At 37.2% G+C, this 27,781-nt stretch overlaps 2 protein-coding genes across 4 annotated transcripts in view; both read left to right on the forward strand.

Moving 5' to 3' along the window:
* atp8b5a (ATPase phospholipid transporting 8B5a) overlaps positions 1 to 13,271 on the forward strand; it is a 58,834-nt gene extending 45,563 nt beyond the window's left edge. For both annotated transcript variants that reach the window (XM_056457497.1, XM_056457498.1), the window contains exons 21-28: positions 143 to 284; positions 1,232 to 1,415; positions 3,280 to 3,503; positions 3,597 to 3,680; positions 4,107 to 4,352; positions 4,442 to 4,580; positions 7,477 to 7,607; positions 10,024 to 13,271. In XM_056457497.1, the coding sequence (XP_056313472.1) occupies positions 143 to 284; positions 1,232 to 1,415; positions 3,280 to 3,503; positions 3,597 to 3,680; positions 4,107 to 4,352; positions 4,442 to 4,580; positions 7,477 to 7,607; positions 10,024 to 10,341 (1,468 nt within the window). In that variant the 3' untranslated portion in view covers positions 10,342 to 13,271. The remainder of the gene's footprint in view (positions 1 to 142; positions 285 to 1,231; positions 1,416 to 3,279; positions 3,504 to 3,596; positions 3,681 to 4,106; positions 4,353 to 4,441; positions 4,581 to 7,476; positions 7,608 to 10,023) is intronic.
* A 2,372-nt stretch (positions 13,272 to 15,643) lies between these two features.
* rusc2 (RUN and SH3 domain containing 2) overlaps positions 15,644 to 27,781 on the forward strand; it is a 29,444-nt gene continuing 17,306 nt past the window's right edge. Inside the window, exons 1-3 of one of the 2 annotated variants that reach the window (XM_056457499.1) lie at positions 15,644 to 15,930; positions 23,796 to 25,490; positions 26,564 to 27,098. In XM_056457499.1, the coding sequence (XP_056313474.1) occupies positions 23,946 to 25,490; positions 26,564 to 27,098 (2,080 nt within the window). In that variant the 5' untranslated portion in view covers positions 15,644 to 15,930; positions 23,796 to 23,945. The remainder of the gene's footprint in view (positions 15,931 to 23,795; positions 25,491 to 26,563; positions 27,099 to 27,781) is intronic. The other variant, XM_056457500.1, reaches the window with a different exon arrangement.

Raw genomic sequence — 27,781 nt, forward strand, 5'->3', positions numbered from 1 at the left:
AATGGTTAGTTGTTGGCTCCAGGTTGTGTCTTTGGGGAATTTGAACTTCATATTTAAAATGTTGTTTGCAAAATCTATTTAGTGCTTTTCTTTTTTTCTCTTAAATTCCTAAATTTACATCTTTTTCTTTTTTTTTGCAAAGGGATGCCCGTCTGAAGATGCAGCCTTCTACTGAACAAGATAAATTTCTTATTCCTGAGGTTATCCTGGGTAATACTCCTAAAGTGGTTCAGGATGAAAATGTGAATGGAGAATATGGACTGGTGATAAACGGACACAGTCTGGTGAGAAACACATGCTTTCCTCTCTGTCTGTCCAAATCAAACTTTTATGCATGTTCAATTGGAATTCAGTCACATTTAGGAAGTGTGAATGGCAAAAAACAGAGTAGAACAACTGCTATATACCATGTAAGCAATCAGCCAATCAGCAGATCAGATTCATATAACAAATGCAAATAATGAGACAGTTTGATGCTAGCTGCAGTTTTTTTCATTCCTCAGTTCCCAAGATGAACAAACTCTGGGTTTCAGCTTGACAAAACCAAACAAATCCAACAAATTTAAAGGAAAGCTTCCCATCTTTTTTGAAAATCCCCTCCAATTACAACTCCCCGGGAGTTAAATAGTACAGTTTTACCATTTATTAATCCATTTAGCCAATGTGCAGGTCTAGTGGGAGCACTTTTAGCTTAGCATAGATCATTGTATTAGATTAGACCTTTAACACAACGCTCAAAAATGACTAAAGTGTTTCAATAATTTTCCTATTTAAGCTTAACTCTTCTGTAGTTACATTGTGTACTAAAACAAACGAAAAATGAAAAGGTCGATATGGCTAAGAACTATACTCTCATTCTGGTGTAATAATCAAGGAACTTTGCTGCAGTACTGTGAATGCAACAGATGCACTGATATTATGCAGTGTCTGAAATTGACATACTTCCCTATAGTCTAGTTCAAATAGATACGGTTCAGGATCAGCACCAAAGTAAATATGTTCTGAATAGTCTCTCACTAAAGGCTTCATGGCATTGGTTATATTGACAGAAGTTGACGCTGCGTAATATCATTGTGCCTGCTTCAGCCATGGTACGGCAGAACGGTTCTTTGATTATTACACCAGAATGAGAGTGTAGTTCCTAATTATATCAGCCTAGACTAGAGTGTTACTGACTTGTTGTCATTCATGCTGTAATCGTTTAGTATCTGTGTGTATCTGGTATCTGCAGGCGTTCGCTCTGGAGAGCAGCATGGAGCTGGAGTTTCTGCGGACAGCGTGTATGTGTAAGACAGTGATCTGCTGTCGGGTCACTCCTCTACAGAAAGCTCAGGTCGTGGAGCTCGTCAAGAGGTATAAGAAAGCTGTCACTCTGGCCATAGGAGATGGAGCTAATGATGTCAGCATGATTAAAGGTGAATGCAGCATTATGTCAATACACATCTATAGTAATAGAAGGAACTTTGTGGTGTTTTATAGTATAAAGTGGTATTTCTGTTAGAATAAGGAAGAAGTTTCAATAATTTGCTGGAATTATATCAAAGATAGTGCTTATTTATTTTTGTTTTTATTTTTGTTAGTGCAAAGTTTATTTACTATTATAGTATTGTATTTTAGTATTGTTATTTGAATTAACCTAGAAGAATAAAGTCCATCTCTCTTTTGTATTTTCTGGAAAAGCAAAAAGTCAGGGTCAGACTCAGAATAGCACATTTTCATTTGTGAATTGAAAATCAGGGATAGGGCAGCACGGTGGTACAATGGATAGCACAATCGCCTCAAAGTAAGAAGGTCGCTGGTTTGAGTCCCGGGTGGGTCAGTTGGCATTTCTGTGTGGAGTTTGCATGTTCTCCCTGTGTTTGCGTGGGTTTTCTCCGGGTACTCCGGTTTCCCCCACAAGTCCAAAAACATGTGATATAGATGAATTGGGCAAGCTAAATTGTTCGTAGTGTATGTGTGGGAAGGAGTGTGTATGTATGGATGTTTCCCAGTGATGGGTTGCAGCTGGAAGGGCATCCGCTGTGTAAAACATATGCTGGATAAGTTGGCGGTTCATTCTGCTGTGGCAACCCCAGATTAATAAAGGGACTAAGCCGAAAAGAAAATGAATGAATGAATGAATGAAAATCATGTTTATTCCAACAAAAAGTTAAAGTTAAAACTGAAGTTAAAACATTCATATTGTATTGCCTAAAATAATATAAGCATGGTTTCTTTTTATTTTGTGCAAAAATTAAATGCTTTAAATAGTACAAAGCAGTATAGTATAGTATAGTATAGTATAGTATAGTATAGTATAGTATAGTATAGTATAGCATAGTTTAGTATTTTTAGTATAGTATAGTATAGTATAGTATAGTATAGTATAGTATAGTATAGCTTAGTATTTTTAGTATAGTATAGTATAGTATAGTATAGTATAGTATAGTATAGTATAGTTTAGTATTTTTAGTATAGTATAGTATAGTATAGTATAGTATAGTATAGTATAGTATAGTATAGTATAGTATAGTATAAAATAGAGACCTATGATAAATCAGGGACTAAAGTGAGTAAGTAAAGTATAGTATTTATTTATTTATTTAGTTTACAATAGTACTGTATAGTATAGTATAAAACAAAGACCTCTGATAAATTAGGGACTAAGGTGAGTGAGTATAGAATTGTATTTTTAGTATAGTATAGTATAGTATAGTATAGTATAGTATAGTATAGTATAGTATAGTACAGTATAGTATAGTATAGTACAGTATAGTATAGAATAAAATAAAGACCTTTGATAAATCATGGGCAAAGGTGAGTGGGTATAGTATAGTATTTGTAGTATACAGTAGTATAGTACAGTATAGTTTAGTATATAGTATAGTACAGAACAGTATATCATAATATAGTATAAAATGGAGACCTCTGATATATCAGAGACTAAGGTGAGTGAGTATAGTGTAGTATTTTTTAGTATACAGTAGTAAAGTACAATATAGTTTAGTATATAGTTTTGTACAGTGTAGTATAGTATAGTATAAAATAGAGACCTCTGTAATCAGGGACCTAGGTGAGTGAGTATAGTATTTTTTATTTGAAAGGAAAAACAATAACTACAATATAAATCATGAATGCAAGGAAATACATTATCAAGTGGTCTCTTAATTGTCAACTAACATAGTCAATCTTGGCTTATGATTCTTTAGTTACAGTACTAGCAAAAGGTATTTTTGTTCACATTATGTATTTTTATTTATTATTAAGAGTAATTAAATGCTCTTTATTCTCTCTCTGCAGCGGCTCATATTGGTGTGGGTATCAGTGGTCAGGAGGGGATGCAGGCTGTGCTGTCCAGCGACTTCTCCTTCGCTCAGTTCCGCTTCCTGCAGCGCCTCCTGCTGGTTCACGGACGCTGGTCATACCTGCGCATGTGCAAGTTTCTGCGCTACTTCTTCTATAAGAACTTCACCTTTACCTTTGTGCACTTCTGGTATGCATTTTTTTGCGGCTTTTCTGCTCAGGTGAGCCTAAAACACTTATTTTTTCCTTTGCAATTACCTTAGCTAAAACATTCTATTAAACGCAAATATGTTTATATTTTTTTCTTCTTTCAGACAGTATATGATGAAGGCTTCATCACTTTGTATAATTTGGTATACACTGCCCTGCCTGTTCTGGGAATGAGTCTGTTTGATCAGGTAGGAACATGTACTGTATAATAATGTTCTCCTAATAATCTGAATTAGTTTATGTTTATCATTTTAATGCATATTTAGTCATTTAAATAACATGATTTCCTAAGTGTTTTATTCTATTTGATGTATGCTTTTATTAAGTTACAAAATAGTTTAAAACAAATAGGTTTGTGTGTGTCCAGATGAATTACATTCTGCTTGATGTTGGATTCAGTCAGTTATCGAAAAAACATATTTTTGGAGAATGAGAGCAGTGGATTTTTTATTAACCTTCAGTAAACTTTAAAACATTTCTATTAACCACCCTCATGAGTGTTATTAAGGCAGCGAATGGGACCTTGTAGGATTTCAGTTGTATATTATTTGTCATAAAGGAGGATGTTGATTGAAATGAAATATGACTTGCTATTGATTAGTATGTTTGTTCAGGATGTGAATGCTAACTGGAGTCTGGAGTTCCCTCAGCTGTATGTGCTGGGTCAGTTGAGTCAGTACTTCAGTAAGCGTGCCTTCATGATGTGTGCGCTTCACAGCTGCTACAGTTCTCTAGTGCTGTTCTTCGTGCCTTATGCTGCTACATACGACACTGCCAGAGCCGACGGCAGAGATGGAGCAGACTATCAGTCATTCGCACTCATTACTCAAACCTGCCTCACTGTCACTGTTTGTGTGCAGGTCAGTTTCATGCTGCATTGTGGTTGTGACTGATGAAATTTATTGAATGGCAATTATTTTACATAATTTCTGTTCTGTATTTGCTATAGTTGGGACTGGACCTCTCGTACTGGACTGTGGTCAACCATCTGTTCGTTTGGGGAAGTTTGGGAATGTTTTTCTTTTTGACCTTCACCATGTATACTGATGGACTTTTCAAGTTACGTCCAGCTTCTTTTGCTTTTATAGGTAAGGAGAACACACGCACACACACACACACACACACGCACACACACACACACACACACACACACACACACACACACACACACACACACACACACACACACACACACACATATATATATATATATATATATATATATATATATATATATATATATATATATATATATATATATATATATATATATATATATATATATATCTCACACTCGTAGCAGTGCAATGTGGCTATATATTGGCGTGTGTTGGCACAAGACCGCAGACCGAGTGCCTTAGTGTCCCACCAGTGACAATATACAGCCACATCGAGTGTGATATTGCATTTATACAGCAGTTTGACGGCATAATCATGTATATAAAAAAGAAAATCAAACAAGGAGAGTCTCAAAACACTTTTGTGTTAGGAACTACTTTCTACCGCCATTCATTCACATCTGCAGCTGACATCAAAACAGCAGAAACCCTTACCAATTCACCAACGTCACTTTAGAGCTAGTGTTGGAATGATTCTCTAGCATAATGTCTAAAGTGATGACAAAACAGGTGATTTTGCTCACATTTCAAGATTATAAGGCTGAACGTGACATGAAATGCCATCAATCTACAGAGAAATCTCCCTGCAGTATTACAGTCTATTAGAGCCTACAGTATTTCTCTGTTGCAATCGGGATAGCACAATAATTACCACCGGAAAAAGAAACGCAATTACTACCAGATTGCTGTTCTGTTTGCAATAAGGAAAAACGCTAAACATATGCGGGCATTTCTTCTTTCTTTCTGCCAACACAACACACATTTCTGACATGCGAGTCCCATCTCACACTCAATACAATACAATCATATGGTATAAATACAGCACTGCAACATACAAAAGAGAGAGATCAACATAGAATATCACTTATCTGTTTAATAATGATTCGATCTGCTGTAGTTTAAAATTACGCTGTATTTTTCCTCCTCTAAGGGCTTATTATGCGATCTCTGTTTCCATTTTGTGGATGGACAACGTCAACCGTCTTTACTCAGTATGGCCACTGATGTGCTGTTTCTCAGAAATTATAAATATATTAAAATAGACACTATCCTTATAAATAAATTGCATAGTTGCAATCTAAGCAAATACATTCTCGACTAAAAAAAACCTCATAATTACATTATGTTGCCCAACAGCTCCAATATTTGTCAAACTGACTCTGCTTGTTGCTGTATGTGGGCGGAGTGATACACAAGGGTGAAGAGGCAGTACGAGTGCTGTTACTGGCAGAATATTGCATGGCTATCAACCAATCAGGTTCAAGAACCAGACAGAACTGTTGTGTAAATAAAAAAAATTATTTCTATATATATATATATATATATATATATATATATATATATATATATATATATATATATATATATACACAGTTGAAGTCAGAATTATTAGCCCCCCTGAATTTTCAGCCCCACCTGTTTATTTTTTTCCCCAATTTCAGTTTAAGGGAGAGGAGATTTTTTATCAACACATTTATAAACATAATAGTTTTAAAAACTCATTTTATCTTTGCCATGATGACAGTAAATATTATTTGACTAGATATTTTTCAAGACACTTCCATACAGCTTAAAGTGACATTTAAAGGCTTAACTAGGTTAATTAGGTTAACTATGCAGGTTAGGGTAATCAGGCAAGTTACTGTATAACGATGGTTTGTTCTGTAGACCATCGGAAAAAATATATAGCTTAAAGGGGCTAATAATTTTGACCTTAAAATAGTTTTTAAAAAATTAAAAACTGCTTTTATTCTAGCCTAAATAAAACAAATAAGACTTTCTCCAGAAGAAAAAATATTAGTTTTTAATTATTAAGGGAAAAATATTTACAAAACTACATTGCCCTGTGTGAAAAATTGTTTGCCCCCTGAACCTAATAATTGGTTGGGCCACCTTTAGGAGCAACAACTGCAAGCAAGCATTTTTATGTTTTGCAGTGAGTCTGTTACAATGCTGTGGAGGAATATCGGCCCATCTTTGCAAAATTGTTGTAATTCAGCCACTTTTGAAATTTAAAGGGTTTTTGAGCATCAGTCGCCTTTCTAAGGTCATTCCACAGCATCTCAATTGGATTGAGATGAGGACTTTGACTAGGCCAGTCTAAAGTCTTTATTTTGTTTTTCTTTACCCAGTCAGAAGTGGATTTATTGGTGTGCTTTGGATGAATATTCTGCTGCAGAACCCAAGTTCACTTTGGTTTAGAGGCAAACACTTTTTCACACACAAAGACACACAAAGCAATACATTATTTGGGCTGGTCTTGTAAATTATGGTACAAAGAAAGTATTCTTTTTTATGGTACAGATTTCTATATAACTAGATTATTTTTATACAATATATTGTTTCAAATGTATAATAAAAGTCACTTTAAACTGCAGAGTTAATTCATCATCATCATCGTCATTGGAGCAGAAATTAAACTTAAAAACTTCATAGTAAAAATATGCAGAATAATTAAATAATCTAAATCTGATCTCAGCATTATCCAGTTTGTTTGGAAAGACATTTCTGGAAGTGTCTTGGTCTGGGGTTCTTTATTTTGTCTCTGTTTATTCTCTTTCTTCATTTCTTGCATTTGGGAATCTATATTTATAATCTAATTTAGAATCTATAAAATATTTTCTACTGACTCAAACCCATTTTTAGCTGGTGAAAGTCATAATGTTCTAATAGTTTTGGCCACCATTGTATGTATACATAAATCTTATGTATATATACATAATTCATAAGTCTATACATAATCCTGTAGCTATGTACTGTAGCATATCAAAATGTGGTCTTCATTTCAGATGCTGTTTTGCATTTTCAAGTAAAAGTGTACAGTCTAGTAAAGTGCATACACTGTATGTTTGTGATATTTTTATAGGAACTGCCCGAAATTGTCTTAACCAGCCCAATGTGTGGCTGACCGTTGCATTGACGGCTTTACTATGTGTCTTGCCTGTGGTTGCTTACCGGTTCATCTACAGCCAGATTTATCCTACCATCAATGACAAGGTACAGTTACTGGACATCACATCATCTTAACGCAAACACACACACGCACACACACACACACACACACACACTAATCAATGTACAACTCATTCTTCATTCAGTTTACACTTCACAATATTCCAAATGTTCAGTAATTAGTTACATGCCCTTACACTACAAGGCTGTTGGAAGCTTGATTCTGATTGGCTATAAAAGGTTCCAAGGTGTGCAGTTATTTTCAGGGACTGGTTTTGACTGCATTACAGTTCCATAATACATTACTTTTTTGTCTTTTCTTTTACATACAGTACAGAGACACACTCGTAAAAAATAAAAATAAAAAAAATAAATAAAAATAAATAAATAAACTGCAGGGTTGCACTGCTGCACTGTTGCACTGCTGGGTGACATTTATTAATAAAACAGTGCTACAGCTGAAAAGCTACATGACATTTCTCTGTAGCAACAGTGCTGATCTCAATGCAGTTATACTTGCCAAGCTTGCCAAAAATATTCACAATAAATGAAACAGTAAAACTGAATGAAACTGACAACTGTTACTAAAATATCTAAAATGATATAATTCACAAAAATAATAAAAAATTTTAAAATTAATAAACCATATTTTGTGGTGAAAAATCTGACCTGGGGGCGGCACGGTGGCTCAGTGGTAAGCACTGTCACATCACAGCAAGAAGGTCGCTGGTTCGAGTCCTGGCTGTATCAGTTGGCATTTCTGTGTGGAGTTTACATGTTCTCCCTGTGTCTGCGTGGGTTTACTCTGGGTGCTCCAGTTTCCCCCACACCCCAAAGACATGCAGTATAGGTCAAGCCATAGTATATGAGTGTGAGAGTGTACAAGTGTGTTTCCCAGTACTGGGTTGCAGCTGGAAGGGCATTCTTTGCGTAAAACATATGCTGGAATAGTTGGCGGTTCATTCCGCTGAGACAAAGAGACAAAGCCGAAGGAAAATGAATGAATGAATGAAAATCTGACCTGCTGCTGTTTAGAAAAATACCTGTAGATGGACCTTCAGTCAAGAGCATGAATTTATATATATTTAAAACATCTTAAATATAAAATGTGCTTTATATTTTCTTCATCTGCCAAAATATGTAAACTAAGAGTATTTAATTACATATATTATCTTTAGTTTCATCATTTCTTTTTTTTTTTAAGATTTATTTTTGGCTTTTTTATAGATAGGACTTTAATGAGACAGAAAGCATAGTGGGTATGAGAGACGGGGGTAGGGTTGGGAAATGTCCTCAAGCCAGCATTTGAACTTAGGACGCCCTGGCGTGCTACTGCACCATATGTCGGCGCACTAACCACTAAGCTATTGCACTGACAGCTTCATCATTTCTTAATAATACTTAATAATTTATACGTTTATTTGTTATGAAGTTGCACTTGTATGTTTTTGTGTTCAGCGTCTATTCAAACAGTTATTTTATATTTATAACTGTAAGGTTTGCACAAGATTTTTTTAGTATTCAACAAAAATAAAATGTACTCAAAAATGTAATTACAGAATTGAATTACAGATGTAATTACGTGCAGGTATTTAATCAAGAATAAGTACAATGTAAAAACATGTATTCATTTACACAATAGGTACATAGATACAAATTATTAATTTCAGTGCAAGTACATATTAGTTAAGGCCACTTATCCTCTTAAGGCCCAAGGTGTTTTTTTACATGCATTTTTTTATTTCTCTTTGCTATTTGGGCTTATTGGAACCTTATTAGAATAAAACCTAAGTATCTTGGGTAGCTTGTGGTCCAACTTTACATTAAACACTTTTTCCTGACTGTTTTTTAATGCATATATAACATATACTTTTTTGAACATGTTTTGACTATCAGAGTGTAAAAACAACATATTTTGCCAATTTTGGACAGTTAAAAATAGTGTTTGGGACATTTCATATGCTGCAAAACAGTTGCAGGATAACACTGTATGTCTGTAACAAAATATAAAACATTCAAAGTATTTTTAATAGCCACTTAAGAGCTAAAATGAGCTGTCCACGTATGTGGCCACTAAGCCCTAGGAGGTTAATATAAAGTAGGACCATAAAGTGAAATACATAGCTTAAAATGCAAACCTATAACTAGTCAAAGAAGCATATCGGCTAAAGCTAATGCTCTACCCATGTGTACAGTATACTATAAAGTACGAAGTTCAGGGTGCTACGAGTGTGCATTATTTTCCAATAATTCAAAAGCCCATCATCACTGGATTCCAGAATGAGAAGAAATATACACATTTTACTGTAAACTGTGGTAACAACAGTAGTATAAAAATTGTCATAAAGTGAATAACAGCAATAGAGAAAGAGTCTCAGTGCTTGCTGAAATGGATGGAAAACATGAGTGGATTGAAAAACAATAAACAAGTGATTATTTCCTTATTGCTTGTTACCTCCAGGTGAGGTATAAGATGCGTCAGATGAAGGAGCCGGCTCCTCGGCCACGTCCTCGGCTGACCCGCAGGAGCACACGCCGCTCTGGTTACGCCTTCTCTCATGCCCAAGGCTACGGTGACCTTGTGACATCTCGCAGATTCCTCCGGCGACCCGCACCGGCTCGCTCTGCAGGCTTCACTCCTGCCGGACGCTCCCCTGGGTTCAAGCCCACAGGTCGATCCGCAGGGTACAGCCCGGTCGGGAGAGAACAGAACCCTAAACAGAAAGTTGAACCCACATCACTGCAGATGTTTCGCGCTGTTAAAGACGCTTCTTTCTGAGGGCTCAGCCGGAGCTATAACACGCTGTTTACAGGGTTTAAACACTTGGAGATCAGTTCACAGCTGCTGTGTGATGTTGATATGAATATAGAAGTTTATACACGCACTAAAAACCATTGACTTGACAAACTGAACTACCCTGAAGCACAGCGAGCACTCGTCTTTTCCACTGTCATCATTACTACAGGAGTAACAGCCATGCTGGAGTGTCCACCAAAGCTTTTTTCATATGGATAGCTTATATTTTTTTCAATTGTATATTTAAAATTGGCAGTGCGTGTCTTTTTTTTAATGTTCACTCATCGATATCATGTTTTACAAAGTCATCTGAAAAGTTTATATGGGAGTGGGACAAAATCACCAATCGTTACATTCTAATGTCTGTCGACTGAACACCAATGGAGAGCAGGTAAATATTGCTGTTCTTTTTGGTATCGGATTTTGACAACATTAAAGTGGCCATACTTTAAGTACTAATCTATCGCCCAATCCCAATTCTATGTTTGTAACTCTACCGCTTCCCCTTGACCCTCGAAACAGAGTGTGAAGGGGAAGGGCTTCAAAATTTACCCCTAAGAAATGGGACACCACTACAACATCTGCACACGTCATCATATGTCATCGCGATCTCTTGCTTCATGTGAGATTGACGATGGCGACTGCTGTAGTTATTCCAGTTGCGTTATTTTTTGGTATTTATCTTCAGGAAATCAGAGAAGGCAAATATATCATGATATCATACCGATCTAATGTGGCAATAAGTTCGTAACTGTACTGTGCATTTTGACAGTGGCCATATTCATCAATGTAAACACAAGAAAACAACATTAGCATTATAGCAGACACTGTAAAAAACTCATTCCCAGCCACTAGACTTTTCTGACAGGGTATTCGAGTGTCATCGAGTGTCAGAATGTTGTAGGACTGCTGTACAGGAGTTATTATTATGTATTATAGATAGCAAAATTTACCGGTTTTTATTTTAGCCTTTTTTTTTTTAAAGCATGATGGTAAAACACGAACACGGTTATGAATGTATTAAAACATGTGCTTGTTTGTTGTAAAAATTCGTAATAATGACAAAAAATACTAATTTGTGCATCTCCTGACTTCCGTGCGCAGCTATGCTGTCGTTGTAGATGGGGTGTTCTGGGAGATTTTCTTACCCCTTGGTTTCGAGTGTGGTCCTGAAAAATCTCCGTTTGAAGGGATATCTAGCCCTTCCTCTGAGCTCTACTCTTTCAAGCTAAAGAGAATTGGGGTGAGGTGAAGGGCTAAGGGGTAGAATTGGGATTGGGCCTTTATTTCAGATATGAAGAGTTCAGATGCAAAAATCCTCTAAATGCCGTCTGAAATATTCTTCTAAAAATTTAGATTTTTTCACGCCTTCGAATGTTACCACTTGATTGAATGAGCATTATCAGTGGTTATGAGCTGATAGATATGGGCCAGTAGGGGCCTTCTGCACCTACTGGTAGGCTCAGAAGGCTGTTATCATCCGTCCACATTGTTAACCTAACCACATTGTATTATACTAATAGAGAAGAGTCCAGATCCAGATCTGTTTTTACATTACTGTGATGGTTTGGTTTAGGGTTGGGGTAGACGTTAATAAAATACAATTAATGGGAAATTTAATAAATAATATAAATAATTCTCATCAACTTCCGGCTGCAGCCGTATGTGATCTATAGATGATTAACCATGTGGACGGATGACAACAGCCTTCTGTGCCTACCAGTAGGCGCAGAAGGCCTCTACTGGCTCATATGTCTCAGCTGATAACCACTGATTACGCCCATTCAATCCAGTAAATAACATTCGAATTGGCCATTTTTCTGTCTGTGGATTGAGTCATTTTATTTTTTTATGGTAATGAATAATTAATTTCAATGCCTTCAAAGTGAAATAACTGAACATAAACATTGGAGGGGGCAGCACGGTGGCGGAGTGGGTAGCACAATTGCCTCACAGCAAGCAGGTTGCTGGTTCGAGCCTTGGCTGGGTCAGATGGCATTTCTGTGTGAAGTTTGTATGTTCTCCCCGTGTTTGCGTGGGTTTCCTCCGGGTGCTCTGGTTTCCCCCATAAGTCAAAATACATGCGGTAGAGGTAAATCGAATAAGCTAAATTGTCCGCAGTGTATGTGTGTGAATGAGAGTGTATGGATGTTTCCCAGTGATGGGTTGCAGCTGGAAGAGCATGCGCTGCGTAAAACATATGCTGGATAAGTTGGTGGTTCCTTCCGCTGTGGTGACCCCAGATTAATAGGGACTAAGCCGAAAAGAAAATGAATGAATAAATGAATAAACATTGGAGGCTGAGAAAAATGCTCATTTTATAAAATGAATAATTCAAACAAGGCTTTTGCATCTGAACTCTTCATCTTACCTTTCATGTAATATGACTGTTCAGTTCAAAGACTATTTGAGGTCTTCAGCAATTTCAGCCTTACTTCCTGCATGGAAACACTGTCAAACACTGTAGTGTTTCTCAGGCCTGGAAGAGATTTGTCAGCATGTCAAGATGTAGGTTCTGTGCTGCGACAGCAAAATCTGCCTTGTATGCGCTTTCAAAGGTTTAGTTTCAAATTGATGATCAACACCATTATTACTGTTTATAACACTGTCCCGAGGAGGCCTCTGGAACAGAAATTCAGATCTGTAACTGGTCTGAGACTTACAACACATGTCAAAAACCATATTACAATCACAACAGACTGCACCATCTGAGAACAGACAGACCATGCTGTGAGAAAAGAGGTGATTTAGATTCATGGAAACTTAATGTTGAAGACCTCTAAAAGAAAATTAAAGGGATAGTTCCCCCAAAAAAGAAAATTCTGTCATTTCTTGCCCTTTATTTGTTTCAAACCTTTATGGGTTTCTTACTTCTATTAAAGACAAAGGAAGATATTTTAAAGAAAGCTGAAAACCTGTAGCTATCGACTTCAGTGGTATTTGTTTTTTCTATTATGTAAAAAAGTCAATGGTTGCATGTTTTCAGCATTCTTCAAATATCTTCTTTTGTGTTTAACAGAATAAAGAAACATATAAAGGTTTCAAACTGCCTTAAGGATGAGTCAATTTTTTTACTGTCCCTTTAGGAAAACTTAAAATAGCATTAAAGGGGCATTTTAAATGTGAAAAATAATTTCAATGACTATAGTTATTGTTGCAGTTTTTATGCCTTCACGTATAGGCAATTTCCAAGAGCATCTGGCAGTTTCAGTTGGCTAAAATCAGTGTCATATATATCTCTATAATGTGTATAGGTCAAAGATTCAAAGCACTGTTTCTGGCTCTTCTTCTCTTCCAGGTACTTTGTCCACTAACCCCTTGACATGAGTCCAGAATTCAACATGCTCCACACCCAGTATTTTATAGTCAATTCACAACCAACCATTGTTTTGCCTTCATAACTTATATTTACATTACCAATTTTCAATCCCTCTCTGACCTTTGGAATGAAATTGTACTTTTAGAAACTCTATAACAGAGCCATCTTATCATGTGAAATGAGAAACAATGCTGAAGCATGGTCCTCATATAGTTTAGTTCAAATATTACTGACGTGATCAAGGACCTTGATATAAATAAACGTCAGCCACTCATTACTTATTTTAGGATCTGCTCAGCAAGTTGATGAAGAGTCACATATGCTACAGTAATCCAACGACAGGAAGCCACAATGGCTTAACCCATACCATACACTAAACTTTACAGATTTGTTACAAGCTAATTATCATATTGTATATTTCTGGTGCTTCTCTTCATTAATTCACTGACTGTGATGCGTGCACATCTGTGTATGTGGGTGTATATGTGTATGTAATGCATTTTGACATCACAATCGCAGCTTGCTTTGCATATTTTTTTTCTAAAACTTCACAAAGACTGTATCCCAAAGATTTCCATTCGAAAATAACAAGGAAAATAATGTTATAGTTCAAAAAGAAATGAAAAGATCAATTTGAACATATTATTCAGTATTCAATGGATCAATTTGATCATTAAAACACTTTTATAATGAATAATCAGCTTTATTTGTGTACATCAAACTGGATGTACTATGCAATTTTTGTAAAAACAAAACTATTTTGTACAAATAAAATACTTTTACATGTTTTAAAAATGTTGAGTCACAATTTTTAGACTTCATGAGTCTGTTGAGATATGCACAGCTTTTACAAGTTCTGTATATTCCTCCCATGGCATTGTAAACCATTATCAACACAATTGGCATTTATTTGAAAGAAAAATAATTATTGAGTAATCAATTATTATGAAGTAATAATTACTACTTTATAATTTGAGGCTGTATAGTATGGTGATCCTTAACTAGGCTTTTAATGTCATCAAATCGTCACCTTGGAATTATAAGGTTCTATCTGCATTCTGAAAGATTTTGAGATATTGAGCTTCAAAGTTTTTGCATTCCATAGCAAACAGTATGTGTGTAACATTTGTTTTTTAAATAAAACGTCTTAAAATGTAAACAACTTCCCATAATGTAAATGAGTTTTCATTTAATAATAATATGTCAATAACTCAATTTTGACAAAAATGTCAGATAGAACCTTATAATTATAAGGTGACGAAATGATTCTTGTTCTAAATATGTCTGACAATATTTTTGAATTAACTGAATGATACATTATTGTTTATTTCATCTGCTTTTCCCGCAAGTCACACTTTTTATCATCAAATTATTACATTAAAAGATCAAGTTCACCTAAAATAAAAGATTTTTTATTTTTAATTATTATTTATTTTATTTTTAATTCTATGGAATGATATTTATACTTGTCTTATGTGCCCTAAATATCACTTTTACACTTAATATCTTACACTAAATATCACACAAACACTTTTGGAGCAACTGCAATCCCTGTTTTTCCTGACTAAAATTTAGGTGAACCCTCCAGACCAGGGGTGGGCAAACTCGGTCCTGGAGGGCCGGTGTCCTGCATAGTTTAGCTTCAACTCTGATCAAACACACCTGAACATGCTAATCAGTGTCTCCAAGATCACTAATTATCTATAGGCAGGTGTGTTTGATCAGAGTTGGAGCTAAACTGTGCAGGACACCGGCCCTCCAGGACCGAGTTTGCCCACCCCTGCTCCAGACAGACGGGCCCTCAGTCCATTCATGAGACACGCCAGCTATTTAACTCTCCGTACTGAGAATGAAGGCAGGCTTTCTTCCACCGAACAATGAGAAACGCAGTGACCGGAGAGTAGCCTAAACAAAGAGCTGCCTGCAGGGCACCAGCAGTCCAATACCCTAACCCGCCCTCACGCTATCAAGCCACAGTTTCCAACCCCTCTCACCTGGACCCAAACAGACTTGGTTTGTGACCTCCATCACCGTAAAGATGCCCAAAAGTCAGCATTCTACGGACGCGCAGTTTGTGTGAGCGCGAGGGCGGGTGCGCGCATCATCTGACGTAGCGCCGTTCACGTCTCTCAGCGCTGCGCCGCTGTTGCGCTCAGTATCTTCACCACAAAATCAACCCAAACGTCAAGATTGTTCACCGTGATTTGACATCCTGATATCTGGGAGCCGTAGACATGACATTTATCGTCAATGTGAGTATAAACGTGCCTCTGTTTTTCATCATTTGAAAGGAACGTGGTAAACACGGTGCGGTTGAAGCTAACGGGACTGCCCGCTGGCAAATCTTACATCACTGCTGCTGATTCATATTAAACAGTGATTGTGGTTTTATTGGTTATTAACGCGACATTAGCGAGGGTTGTGTTGTTTTTAAATTGTAAGATACAGGCGTTTTTGGCGTGTGCGCGTGCACCGTTATGTCCGCTCACATACGCCCGTTTTTATGCGTTCATCGTCGTTAACATTAAAGGTCGGAATAATGGGCTTTTACTGTATGACAGATGATTTTCTAAGCTTTTAGAAAAGCGATTTATGATCATAATTACTCAAAAGAAGCACCTTGGGATAGAGAAACAGACAGGCAATTCGTTGTTTTGATGCTGATTTGACATCGTTTATTTATTTATATTTCAATTAGGCCTTCATTGTGATGGTGCATTACATGTAAGTGAAGAAAAGATGATCATAGAGTTGTTTAAGTCAGTAAATAGGATGACAGATACAGGGCGTGCTGCTGTTATGTCAAATGTGCCATCGTGATTCGCTGTGGGCGCGCGTGTGAGGCCTGTGTTTGCGCATATCGATCACAGCACCAGCGGTTTCACAATAAACACTCAAATCTCTGGCCTGCACACATTTTATTATTAGCGATACGAATTATCGACTTCAGCTTATAAACACAGCATTGAACAGCATATAAAGGCCTTTTGATGTACACGCACTGTATTTGATTGTTGTAGGCTGCTATGTCATGGGAGATTGTTCAGTATATTTTTTTCTGTACCCCAGAATGATTGTAAAGAAATATGCTGTAATATTTGCATTGAAGAATATTATAAAATAAGTAGCTTTTTTGTGGTTTTTGAAGTGTCATTATTGTGGTGGTTATTATTGTAAAAAGGGTCAAGTTTCTTTTTATTTAATGTGTGTTGACTTGTAGATTACTTGCTGCGTAAGCAAGGGCAAGGTTTATCTTTCTCCAGAAAAAAAGAAAAGAAAAAATCACATTGGACTACACATACCATATCCACCTGCATTTGTTGATCATGCTGTAAATAAATGCAGGGCAAACATGTACAAACATTTCTCTTTGTTTTTTAACCCAATAGTTGGATTTGTCTCAGCATTTTTAGAGCGCAGCATCATAGAACATTCATTTGCTTATCAGAAGCCTTTAAAGAAGACTTACAGTAAAATTTTCATGAAATCAAAATTGTCATTATTAACTTTCACTCGAATTGATATTCTTGAGGTGAAAATTGAAAAGGTTAATCCATAGAAAAAAATTGTAAATCTGCAAGTTAATCCACTGAAATCTTTAATCAAAACGTGTGCTGAAAAACTACATTAACCTCTTAATAATTCTGCACTAGGCATGGGACGATAACCGGTTTCAAGGTTTACCACCAAAGTTTTCTTTATACCGTTTCTAAGGGATATGTAGGTTTTTTTGGTTGTTGTTTGTTTGTTTTTTACATGTTTTTCACAACTACACTGAAAAAAATATTCAAAGATGATTCTTTGGATTTACTTTTTTTTTTTTAAGTTAAGTAGTTGTAAACAAGTTATTTGGGCTGATTTTAAACAAACAAATTACGTTGAACATTAATAAATTTAATTTGTTTAAATTCAACACATATAAATTTTGCAGACATCATTTTTTTTAGTGTATTGTATTTAGTTTTTTATGGCATTAGTCTGTCAAGCTGAAAAGAAACCATTACATTAAAAGTACTGGTCCAAAATATTTTAAATGTTTCTCAAAACAAAATATATTGTGTTCAATGGGGGGAAACGTTGTTGTTTTTTACTCAGACATTTAAAAATAACTTGTTTTAGTAATCACAGTAATAATCACAATACAGTGATACTGTAAAATCGTGATATTTTTATCCAAGGTTATCATACTGTCAGAACCTTATACTGCCCATGCCTATTCTGCATAGTAAATTCCACTAATCACAGAGTTGCAGTTAGCAAAGAGCATCTTCAGCTCCACTTACTCCAAGAAGCATTGAAAGTGACATAATCAGTCAGTCAGTCTCTCTATGCTTTCTAAATTTATTCAGAGAATAGTTTTCATTTCTTCATTTATTATTTTTTATTTGATTGTGTTGTTCATGAGATTGTAATTCTTTTCTTAATTAAGGCCAGTCATTTTTTCTCTTTGTCTGATTTTAATTGACCACTTTGCTTCAAATCAAAGTTTGTAATTGGATTCACCACCTAACTAGTTTGTTCAGTTAATGTCTTATAATGCTTTAACAAATAAATTGTAAAATACCCTGCGCAAAAAAGCCCCAAAAACAATAGAATGGAGAAGTAGTATTGATCACAGGTCAACTTAAAGGGATAGTTCAAACAAAAATTAACATTCCTCACACTTCTGAACATTTATCCAACATTCCTTTGATATTTTTTCTTTTGTGTTCAACAGAAGAAAGACACCCAACATGTTTCAAACAAGTAAATGATGACAGAATTTTCAGTTTTCTGTGAACTATCCCTTTAATATCTTACAACGAACTATGAGCAATGCAGAATTTCATATGCTGTTGGATGACAGTGTAATTATCACAATAGCACAATATTTTTACTCTCTGGAGTGGTATTATAAATACCACTTCTTTATTCATTATTCCAATGTAGAGAAACTATACTGAATATATCATTTATTTTCTGTTACACAGACTGAAATCTGTCTCTTCCTGCCTCAGATAGAACTTTCTAGTCGGATCGCATCTAACAAAAGCAGCTTGTGTTCAAGAGATAATTGTGAGATGTTGATTTTCTCCTTTAGAGTTGAAGCTTATTATTCATTTTTGAGCGGTCAAATTAGCCATGGCACTAGCATAGAGTAAAACTTACTGTATAGGACACCGTATTATGATTTTAATAACAATAACATTGTTTAATCCATAGAAACCATAATTGCACCTCATTTAATGAGTTACACTGGTGTCTGTTGTTTTTATTTTGATTTGCATGGAATATCATAGATTTAGTTGGATTTTGTGGGTTTTACCTGATTAAACTACCCAAAAAGAATCATGCAAAGTAGTCAGACATTAAGGAAACTCTTTTTTTTAATCACAAGAAGCGTATTTAGAAACAGTTTACTCATTGTTTAATGACTTTAATATCTTTATAAGGACTTCCAGGGTAATATCATAGTTTCCTAAATGCCTGTTTGAAAGCAGCATCTCATCTTTTAAAGTCTTGAAATTACTGGATTTATTGATTGAATGATTGATTGCAACACAACCTGTACTTTAAATGTTCAGTTAATCAGTCTGTATTTTAGTATAAAATTGCCTATAAATCCTCCATAACATGTGAACTAATAGTAACCAATTTGCACATCTATTCCTAAATCATTACTCAGTTGCGATAGCACAAACACTGTTTTTCACTTGAATGTTTCTGCATTTGTGTGTGTGTGAAGCATGCCGTCTTGTTAGCGGGTGTCTGCAGCTGTCTGTCTGATCTTGTAGCTAAACGCCCAGACTGTGGAATGTAGTTGCTGTCATGTCCTGTAGTTATGTAACCCTGCATGAAAGAGAGAGAGAGGGAGATTTTTCTGCCCCCTTAGCCATCCCTCTGTTGCCTTTTCCTTTTATTTACTACCATAATAGATTAGGATGTTGATGTACTGTAGCTCAGCTGCTGCGGATAATTTCAGCTAAGTATCAGCCAAATAATTATCTAACTGTCTCCTCCTTACAGTGTGTTTCAGTAGCGTATGACTGATTAGATGAAGTCAGGCTAAACTGAGTCATGAATTGCTGGAATTAGTTGTCACGGTGTATAAAATAACTTCAGGTCTAAGATACAAGAGGATTTAAAATACAATGTCAATTTAAAGTACACATGAAAGTAAAACTAACCATATTGATTTTGTTAGCTCACGTTGCTTGTTTTGTGGTGAAAATTCATCTGTGCAAGTCATTAAGAAAAAAATAGTTTGCCCTTGTAATCTTTAATTAAACCCCGAAAACGCACTTCCTGCTTGTTTTTAGTTAAATTCTCACATTACGTCTTTCTAAGGTATTAGGCGTGGCTAACATACTTAACCACGCCCCTTCAACTGTCAGTTTTGACAGCGTTATGACAACAAACAAAAATGGTGGGGATGAGGTGTCTGTTAGGTTGTGATAACTCTCCCAAAACCCTTTTCCCAAACTTTCTGAATGAATTGCCTACTTTACTACATGCAATCAGCTTTTAGTAGAAAAAAACAAGCCACGTTCACTGATTATCATTTAATATTCTGTTTCTCTAGAACTGCGTCACAATACAAAAAATAAAAAAATAAAAAGAGTTGCGGCTTCCGGTTCATGGGGACTGTAAAAGTGGAACTCATCTGCAGTGGACAAATTTGTGGCTGGCTTAATTTTTAAGTTGAATCAAATGAACACTTCAAATGACTTTACCTAAAGATGCTATACGGGATTATCTTCAGAAACAATGTGCAGTGTGTGGGTGTTCTGTGTTTGTCTGAGATAATTAGTCTACCTAAATGTGTATATTCCTTACAAAGTATGAAGCTGATTGGTCAGTTTTTGTTACGTGACTCACAGCGCGCTTGCGGCACGCTCGCGGCATTCATTTAACTGCGTGCATCTGGAAGGCGCGAGCGCATCACGCCGCTTGTGCACACAAGCTGCACACCTCCATTGTAAATAACAAACTCTAGAAAAGACGCGATATGCGAACGGCCCCTAAAAGTCTGCTGTCATTTGAGATCTCCATCAGTTGATCTTCTTTCACAGACATGGTGGATTTACCTGATTTGTTGACAAATGGGTTGCGGATCTATTCCTTGGCAGTTTGTGGGTCCTTCACTGGACCTTTTCCCCTTACCAAAGAAACTTTCCAAAGATGTCTGTTTCTTACTCATTTTGCTGATTGTTGGTTGAATTTGGGGGCTTAAGTGACGGAGCTGTAATCGAGAGAATGCGGTCATTTTTCAAAATAAAAGATTGTTCTGACTCAGATAATAAATAAAACGAAAATAATTAATGATTTCTTGTGCGGCCCAGTACCAATTGATCCACGGGCCCGGTGGTTGAGGACCACTGCTTTAACGCACACCAAGCAGTTGATTATTCCGCTTATTCCATGGTCATTTGCTAAGTAATAGACAAGTTAAAATTAGTTTTGCTCTTTGCATCGAATTAGTTGACTGAATTTCACAGAATTTTCATCAGTTATGACATCTAGTTATGAGATCTAGTCCCCATTGAATCAGAAGGGACAGACAGACAAACAGACAGAGAGGGAGTGCGGGCGCAAGAGAGATCATACCTGTGCATGTCAGTGACATGGGCATAGGCTAACAGCTGGTGGCTTTTTCGAAAAATAAAAAAAAAGTCTCTTATGTTGCTTTGAACATTAAGAAATGGAATAAAATTATTAATAACACATTAAAGACTATGCACATTAAATAAACATTCATAAAACTGTTGGCTTATGACAGCCAAAGTTTCATACCTGTCAACATTGGGGTAAAAACACCCCGTTTCTGTTTTTAACACACATCTAAATCCCAAGCCATTTGGGAAAAAGTGTCTTTATCATTATAGAGCGCGTCTGACAGTCACACAGCATTACATGAACTGACTGATTCAGAGGCTGGAAAAGAATGCGTCTGTTTTTATATTAATTTCAAGGTGCTTACAAGCCAAAAAAAAAAGAAAGAGAAACTGTCAATTCTCTTGAAGACTTCTTGCAATTATCACATTTGAGATCAAGTGTGTTGATGTTACTGCTACTTTTCATAGCAAGATTAAATATACTTAAACGCGATGATAGAAAGATAGAATCCACTGCGTCTGCTGGGTTCATAAATGAGCTCAACAGTGGAGAGCAGGCAGAGTTTAGCAGCTGTTGAACATGTGTGTTCACACTACAAAAAAAGGAAGCAACTGTCACTCATAGCAGTTGCTATGGTTATTACTAATGTTTGAGGGAAGTGCATTTATTTCGAACTGTGATCAACAAAAACAAATGTACAGGAACAAAAGATGTAAATGTAGAGACAACACTGGACTAAAGTCTTCTGTTTGCCTTTCCAAAACACTCGCATATCGGCCATCTTTATTGTTGTGCTTATCACTACAAAAATTAATGTTAATAATCTGTTATTATAATGCTTACATGTCAAAGTTTTAGGCCATTAGAAAAACAACAGTCTTTTCCTCTGTTATTTAATGGCACAACTCTGGATTATACCATTGATTTTTGTCTTGTTACTATACAATGGGACAACTGTCACACATAAAGGCACACTCACACATAGAGGCTTTCAGCTGATGTAATGTGCTCTACTACTCCAGAGAGAGAGTTTTAGGTCATTGTCAAGCTTTGCACGTCCCATTACTTTTTGTTGTACTGTATGTGTCTGCCCACTCTTGGCCCCAACAACAGGTCAATGATCCACAGTCATTTCCTCCTTCAAGCTTTCCGTCTGTCTAAAAAAAGGTCAATGTCAACATTCATTCCACACTTCCTCTCTCTAGTGAAGTTTCCATCATTTCTACACCCGGATATAAATATCCATGCTTGGTCAAATATCATCTACTGGTTAGCATCTATGCGCCAAAGTTCTTGTGCAGGCTTTCTCAAGGTTTTGAGTTCAGTGTTCAGCAGATTCCAAACCACAGTAAACCTTAAAAACATGCCTACATACAGTACTTTCTTCAACATTTGACGTCCTATTTTCTTTCCCTTTACATCAGGGCTGCCCAAACTCGATCCTGGAGGGCCAATGTCCTGCAGAATTCAGTTCCAACTTGCTTCAACACACCTGCCAGGAGCTTTGTAGTATACCTAGTAAGAGCTTGATTAGCTGATTCAGGTATGTCTAATTGGAGTTGGAGATAAAATCTGCAGGACCCTGGCCTTCCAGGACCGAGTTTGGGCACCCCTGCTTTACATAAAAGTTACTATTTAGAAATGGAAGTGAGATACTTTAGTTTGATGTGGACTAAATGTATTAATCACATTAAATATCAATAAATATGTAAAAAAAAAAAAAGAGTTCATAATCAACATTCTGAATCCATTATTATCAACTGAATTATGTTGTGAACCTTATTTTCTGAAATAATAATAGTGTCTCAGTTAGGGTTGTCACAAAACTGGAATTTGGTACCAATCGATACTGAAGTTTTAAAAACTTCCATTTCCTGCTAACATTTGAGTGCTACTGAGCACGTTCTTAAACACAGCTGATTTGCCATTGTGTTCACGTGCTAAACAGAATTGACAGTGACTGGCTGTGAAGGTCATCAGTTCGCTGAACTCACTGCTGTTTACTGAGTGTATCCACAGATACAGGAACACTGGAGCATTTTAAAGTCACGTCGATCAGCTGGTTTGTCTATAAGCTGCCATACGAGTGATCCGTTGATGAATCACTGCTTTAAAATGCTCCAGAGTTCCTGTATCTGTGGTTACACTCTGTAAACAGCGGTGAGTATGGTGAACTGATGACCTTCATGGCCAATCACAGTCATTTGCACGTGAACACAATGGCAAATCGGTTCTGTGTATAAAGCGTGCACAATAGTGCTCAAATGTTAGCAGGAAATGGACGTATTTAAAGTTTCAGTATCGATTGGTACCATATTCCAGTATCGTCCAACCCTAGTCTCAGTTTTTCCTTTGTATTTGGGTTTAGCACTTACTATCTGTCCTGATGGATCATCTTTGTAAATTATATAATTACACAATGAGATACCTTAGTAAAATATAATTTCCTATTAGCATCAAATAACTTAATTTAATAGGACAGTTTATAACAAAATCTTATCTTGCTTCTTTTTTTCCCCAGATGTTTTCCTTCTGTCAAGAAAACCTTTTCTTTAATGTTCATCACTCTCCGAAACCACGGATTGGCATTGGACGTGTCAACTAAAATTCTCTGAAAACCCCATTCTGTAAATATCCAAATATACACTGTCTTCGCCCACACTAGAAGACAATGGACAGTCCACCTAAGCTTGCAGGGGAGACTCTTATTGTCCACCACATTCCGCTGGTTCACTGCCAGGTTTCTAGCTCACGGAAGTGCTGTGGTAGTTCATTGAAAAGGAACAGTAATCCTTTCAGCTGCCCAGAGAACCTGGGATTGAGTCGGACGACCTCCCTACCTGAGAGAGATATTCTTCAGCGGGAGGCGCTGGTGTACAGCAGTCTCATACAGACGTCAAGCAGCAGCCTCAGCTCTAGTGACACTTTTGGAGATGGAGGGATGAGAGGAGGAGAGAAACGAGGAAGAGGAGGGAGGGACGGGAGTATGGCAAGTGACACGTCCTCTTTCACCTCAAGCAATTCTGAAGATCATGCTCAAGGCCTACCGATGAAGACACATGAACGGCCGAGGCGCAACCCCTTTCTTCTCAACACTGAAGATGAAGATGATGAGGATGAAGACAATCTAAATGGATATTTGGAAGACTCCTCTTTTCACTTGCATGGAAATTTGCATGAAATCTCAAATGCAATGCTTTCAAATGAAGACCTGCCACCTTTCCACCTACATGACCTTGGGTTTACTGCTGAACCTTTTCTCTTGCATGAGTCTACAGAAAAACAGTGGTGTTCTACAAATGGACCAAGTCGGGAAGCAGAGAGTAGAGACCATACAATAGGTGGGACTTTTGATTTGTCTACTCACATGGAGGGCCTAAACCTGCTGAGATTAGATAGCCAGAGACGCCATGGAAGCAGTGGTTCAACCCTTTCTATGGACTGTGGTGAGCAAGAATGGGGTGAGGATGACGATTATGAAGACCATTCCATGCAGGGGGGAAGAGGCAGCTCAGAGTCTTCCAGTCTGGCAGCACCACACTGCTCGTGCTGTGGTCTTTCCCAACCATACTCTGAACCTTTTCAGGAATTTTCTGAGTGTCACCAGGGCTATGGCAGTGATTCCTCCTGCAATAGCTCAGATGGAGTGCTGGTTAACTTCAGCACGATTTACAACAAGATGAACAATGTTGTCCCAGCTAAGCAGTCGCTCAATATCAACAGTTCCACTGAGCAATCCTGTGCCTCATCTGTGTCTGAGCTTGTTGGGATGTGCGGGACAGAATGTAGCAGTGGACGTGGGGCTTTCTACTTAGACTTGCACACCTCCCCAGTCGAACCCCCTCAGCATGCTTTAACCACTCAAGAACATGCAAACTCTTCCTCTATATCTCAGCAACAAGGTGCCACTATGGAAGTAGATGCCAACTGCAACTCATACCACAACATCCTTGGAAGTGAGGGACTGTCGTCTGCTGAAACCTCTGCCAATGACCTCACGTCGTGTCTTCAAAGCCAAGCTCGCTTGGTTGTAGCAACACAGAATTACTACAAGCTCGTGACATGTGACCTTTCTTCCCAGTCCTCTCCCAGTCCTGTGGGATCATCGGTCACAAGCTGTTCAGATGAGCACAGCAAAGGGAGTCCTACTCAACCAACAGAGTACTACTTATTTCAGCAAATGAAAGAGGATGAAGAAGAGGAAGACACAGAACTGGTATGTTGTTTAGTGTTCTATTTATCATTAGCATTTTGTTCTACCTTGCATGCTCTTTTTTTCAATTCTCCTAGGGCAGGGCTGATAAATCAATTGATCAATACTTAGATTTTTGGAATGCATCGTGATTGTCTATGGAATCAATTATGGTCTTAGTATTTTCCAGCAGATGGCACTCTAGTCTAGTTTTTAACCTAGTGAGCACAAAGAAGAGCAATTGTGCTTTTGGTCATGTACTGTAAGTGGTCAAAAGAACTTGCTCCAAGGCTTTTATTCTACAGGATGTAATTTATATGCAATTGCAATTACTTTATTAATGTTTGTTTTCAGGCTGATTTATACTTCAAGTGCACGCGTATGCTCCTGCACAGCCTTTGCATGGTCGCATAGCCCTTGCCGTGGCTGATGCCGTGACGCAGAGCTGATGCGCACCTTTTAAAAAAATGTAACTACACGTCGCAACGTCGCGTAGCGCAAACTCTGTCATTAGATGGCTTAGTAGCGGTGACAAGTGTGAGTCGGGTTGAGAGCCACACGAATTTGTTGGAGCAAGTGTTTACATCGTGAAGGAGCTTCAGATGGAAGTTATGTTTTGTGTTTACCTTATGATTAAAGTTGTTGCATGTTCGCAGGCTCCCACCTCAGAATGAGCGAGTTTTAGCTACTAGTACATTAAGGTAGCATTCAGAAAAAACAAAATACTCACAAAGAACTCAGCATAGAGGAACATTAAAAACCTGCTACCAGCTAGCGTCTTGGTAGTGTTATTGCAGAGCAACACAAACAGCACGCAGAAGTATAAATGCACGGCTACTTGCAAAGCTTGAACCCTGGATCACACAGATCACTCGACGCAGAAGTATAAACCCGCCTTTATGTTCAAGTGGTATGTGTAAGGATTGACAGAGTGTGTTGGTTTGTAAAGTGTACAGCACCATCTGGTGGTAAAAACTAAGCTCAGAATTGATTCAAGAGAATTTTGCTTTGAATTGTGAATCATTTATTAATTTGCAGTGCATCAATTTATTGTCCCAGACCTATCTCCTTCCTTAAATGCTTTATTCTTTTTTCAGAATGAAGAAAATGACCCAACTGACATTGACTCTATTCATGAGAATGTAATTGAGGGCCAGGTTTATATCAACATCTCGCCACCTACAACAACCTATAATTCAATCGTTTCGGGGAGCAGTCGACCTCGCTCTAGAAGCTACGATCGAAACTTGGACAAGTCTCCATCTCCTCGTCTAGGATCCTTGGAGCGCATGCTCAGCTGCCCTGTTCGCCTCAGTGAGAGTGCAGACCCAAGCCCGCCACTTCCACCGCGTGTTACTTCTTTTGCTGAAATTGCAAGGAATAAGAGAAGAACCGGAGGATCACCATCTCAGAGGAGTGGGATTGAGGCCACATCCACACACTCTCACTCCTCTGGAGAGTTCTCGCCCATCTTGGAAGGCCTTCCCGAGGGTCAGAGCCACAGCTTGCCACCTCTGACTCGATGTCATAGTCAGGGGAGCTGTGATTTGTCCTCCTCATATAGACCATGGAGTACACCACTGCGAGAATCTCCAGGGGGAATGGGAAGACAGACTCGATCCAAAGCAGAAGGTAAGGGGAAGTATTTTCTATATTAAACAAATGTTAAATTGTGATCTATGTAATAGCTGGCTAATTTATATTGTTTATTTTTTGTTTTGAGACTGACATTTTTGTAGTTCCACTTACATTGAATTATCACCTTTTACATCTTTTTCTAATGAAATGTGTTAGTTTCTATGTTGTTGTGGGTATAGCATAAGAAGGGGTGTAAAGGTAGCTGTTTAGCTCCTGATATTCTGCTATGTTTACTTTTTATTGCTTGAATAATGCTATTGTGCAGCCTGGCTGAATTTTGGGACTCTTTTTGACTGCTGGATGTATTGGTTGGGTAGCACCATCATTTTATTTTCATAATTGTATTTACAAGTAACAATTTTCTAGCATTTCAGCGTTTCCAGCATTTCAGACCTAGCTAATTAGCGTTATGTATGCTGAGTGATTGCCCATAACATGATTAGTTTGTTTTATTGTCCAAGCTAATATGGTTAGCTACCACACTTCTTTAGTTAACTGTTGTTAAGAAATGTTGCTAATGGTTGCTAGAGGATTAATATGAAGTCAAAATAATTGACCCCAAATTTCTGAAAGATATTGCATCTCTATTGTGGACCTACAAATGTAAATTCAGTCACCCTTTTCTTATCATGCCAATTAAAATCCATAAAGCTTTCTTCTCCAGTACTATTTACCTG

The sequence above is a fragment of the Danio aesculapii genome, chromosome 5 (assembly GCF_903798145.1).
Source record: "Danio aesculapii chromosome 5, fDanAes4.1, whole genome shotgun sequence".
Taxonomy (NCBI): domain Eukaryota; kingdom Metazoa; phylum Chordata; class Actinopteri; order Cypriniformes; family Danionidae; genus Danio; species Danio aesculapii.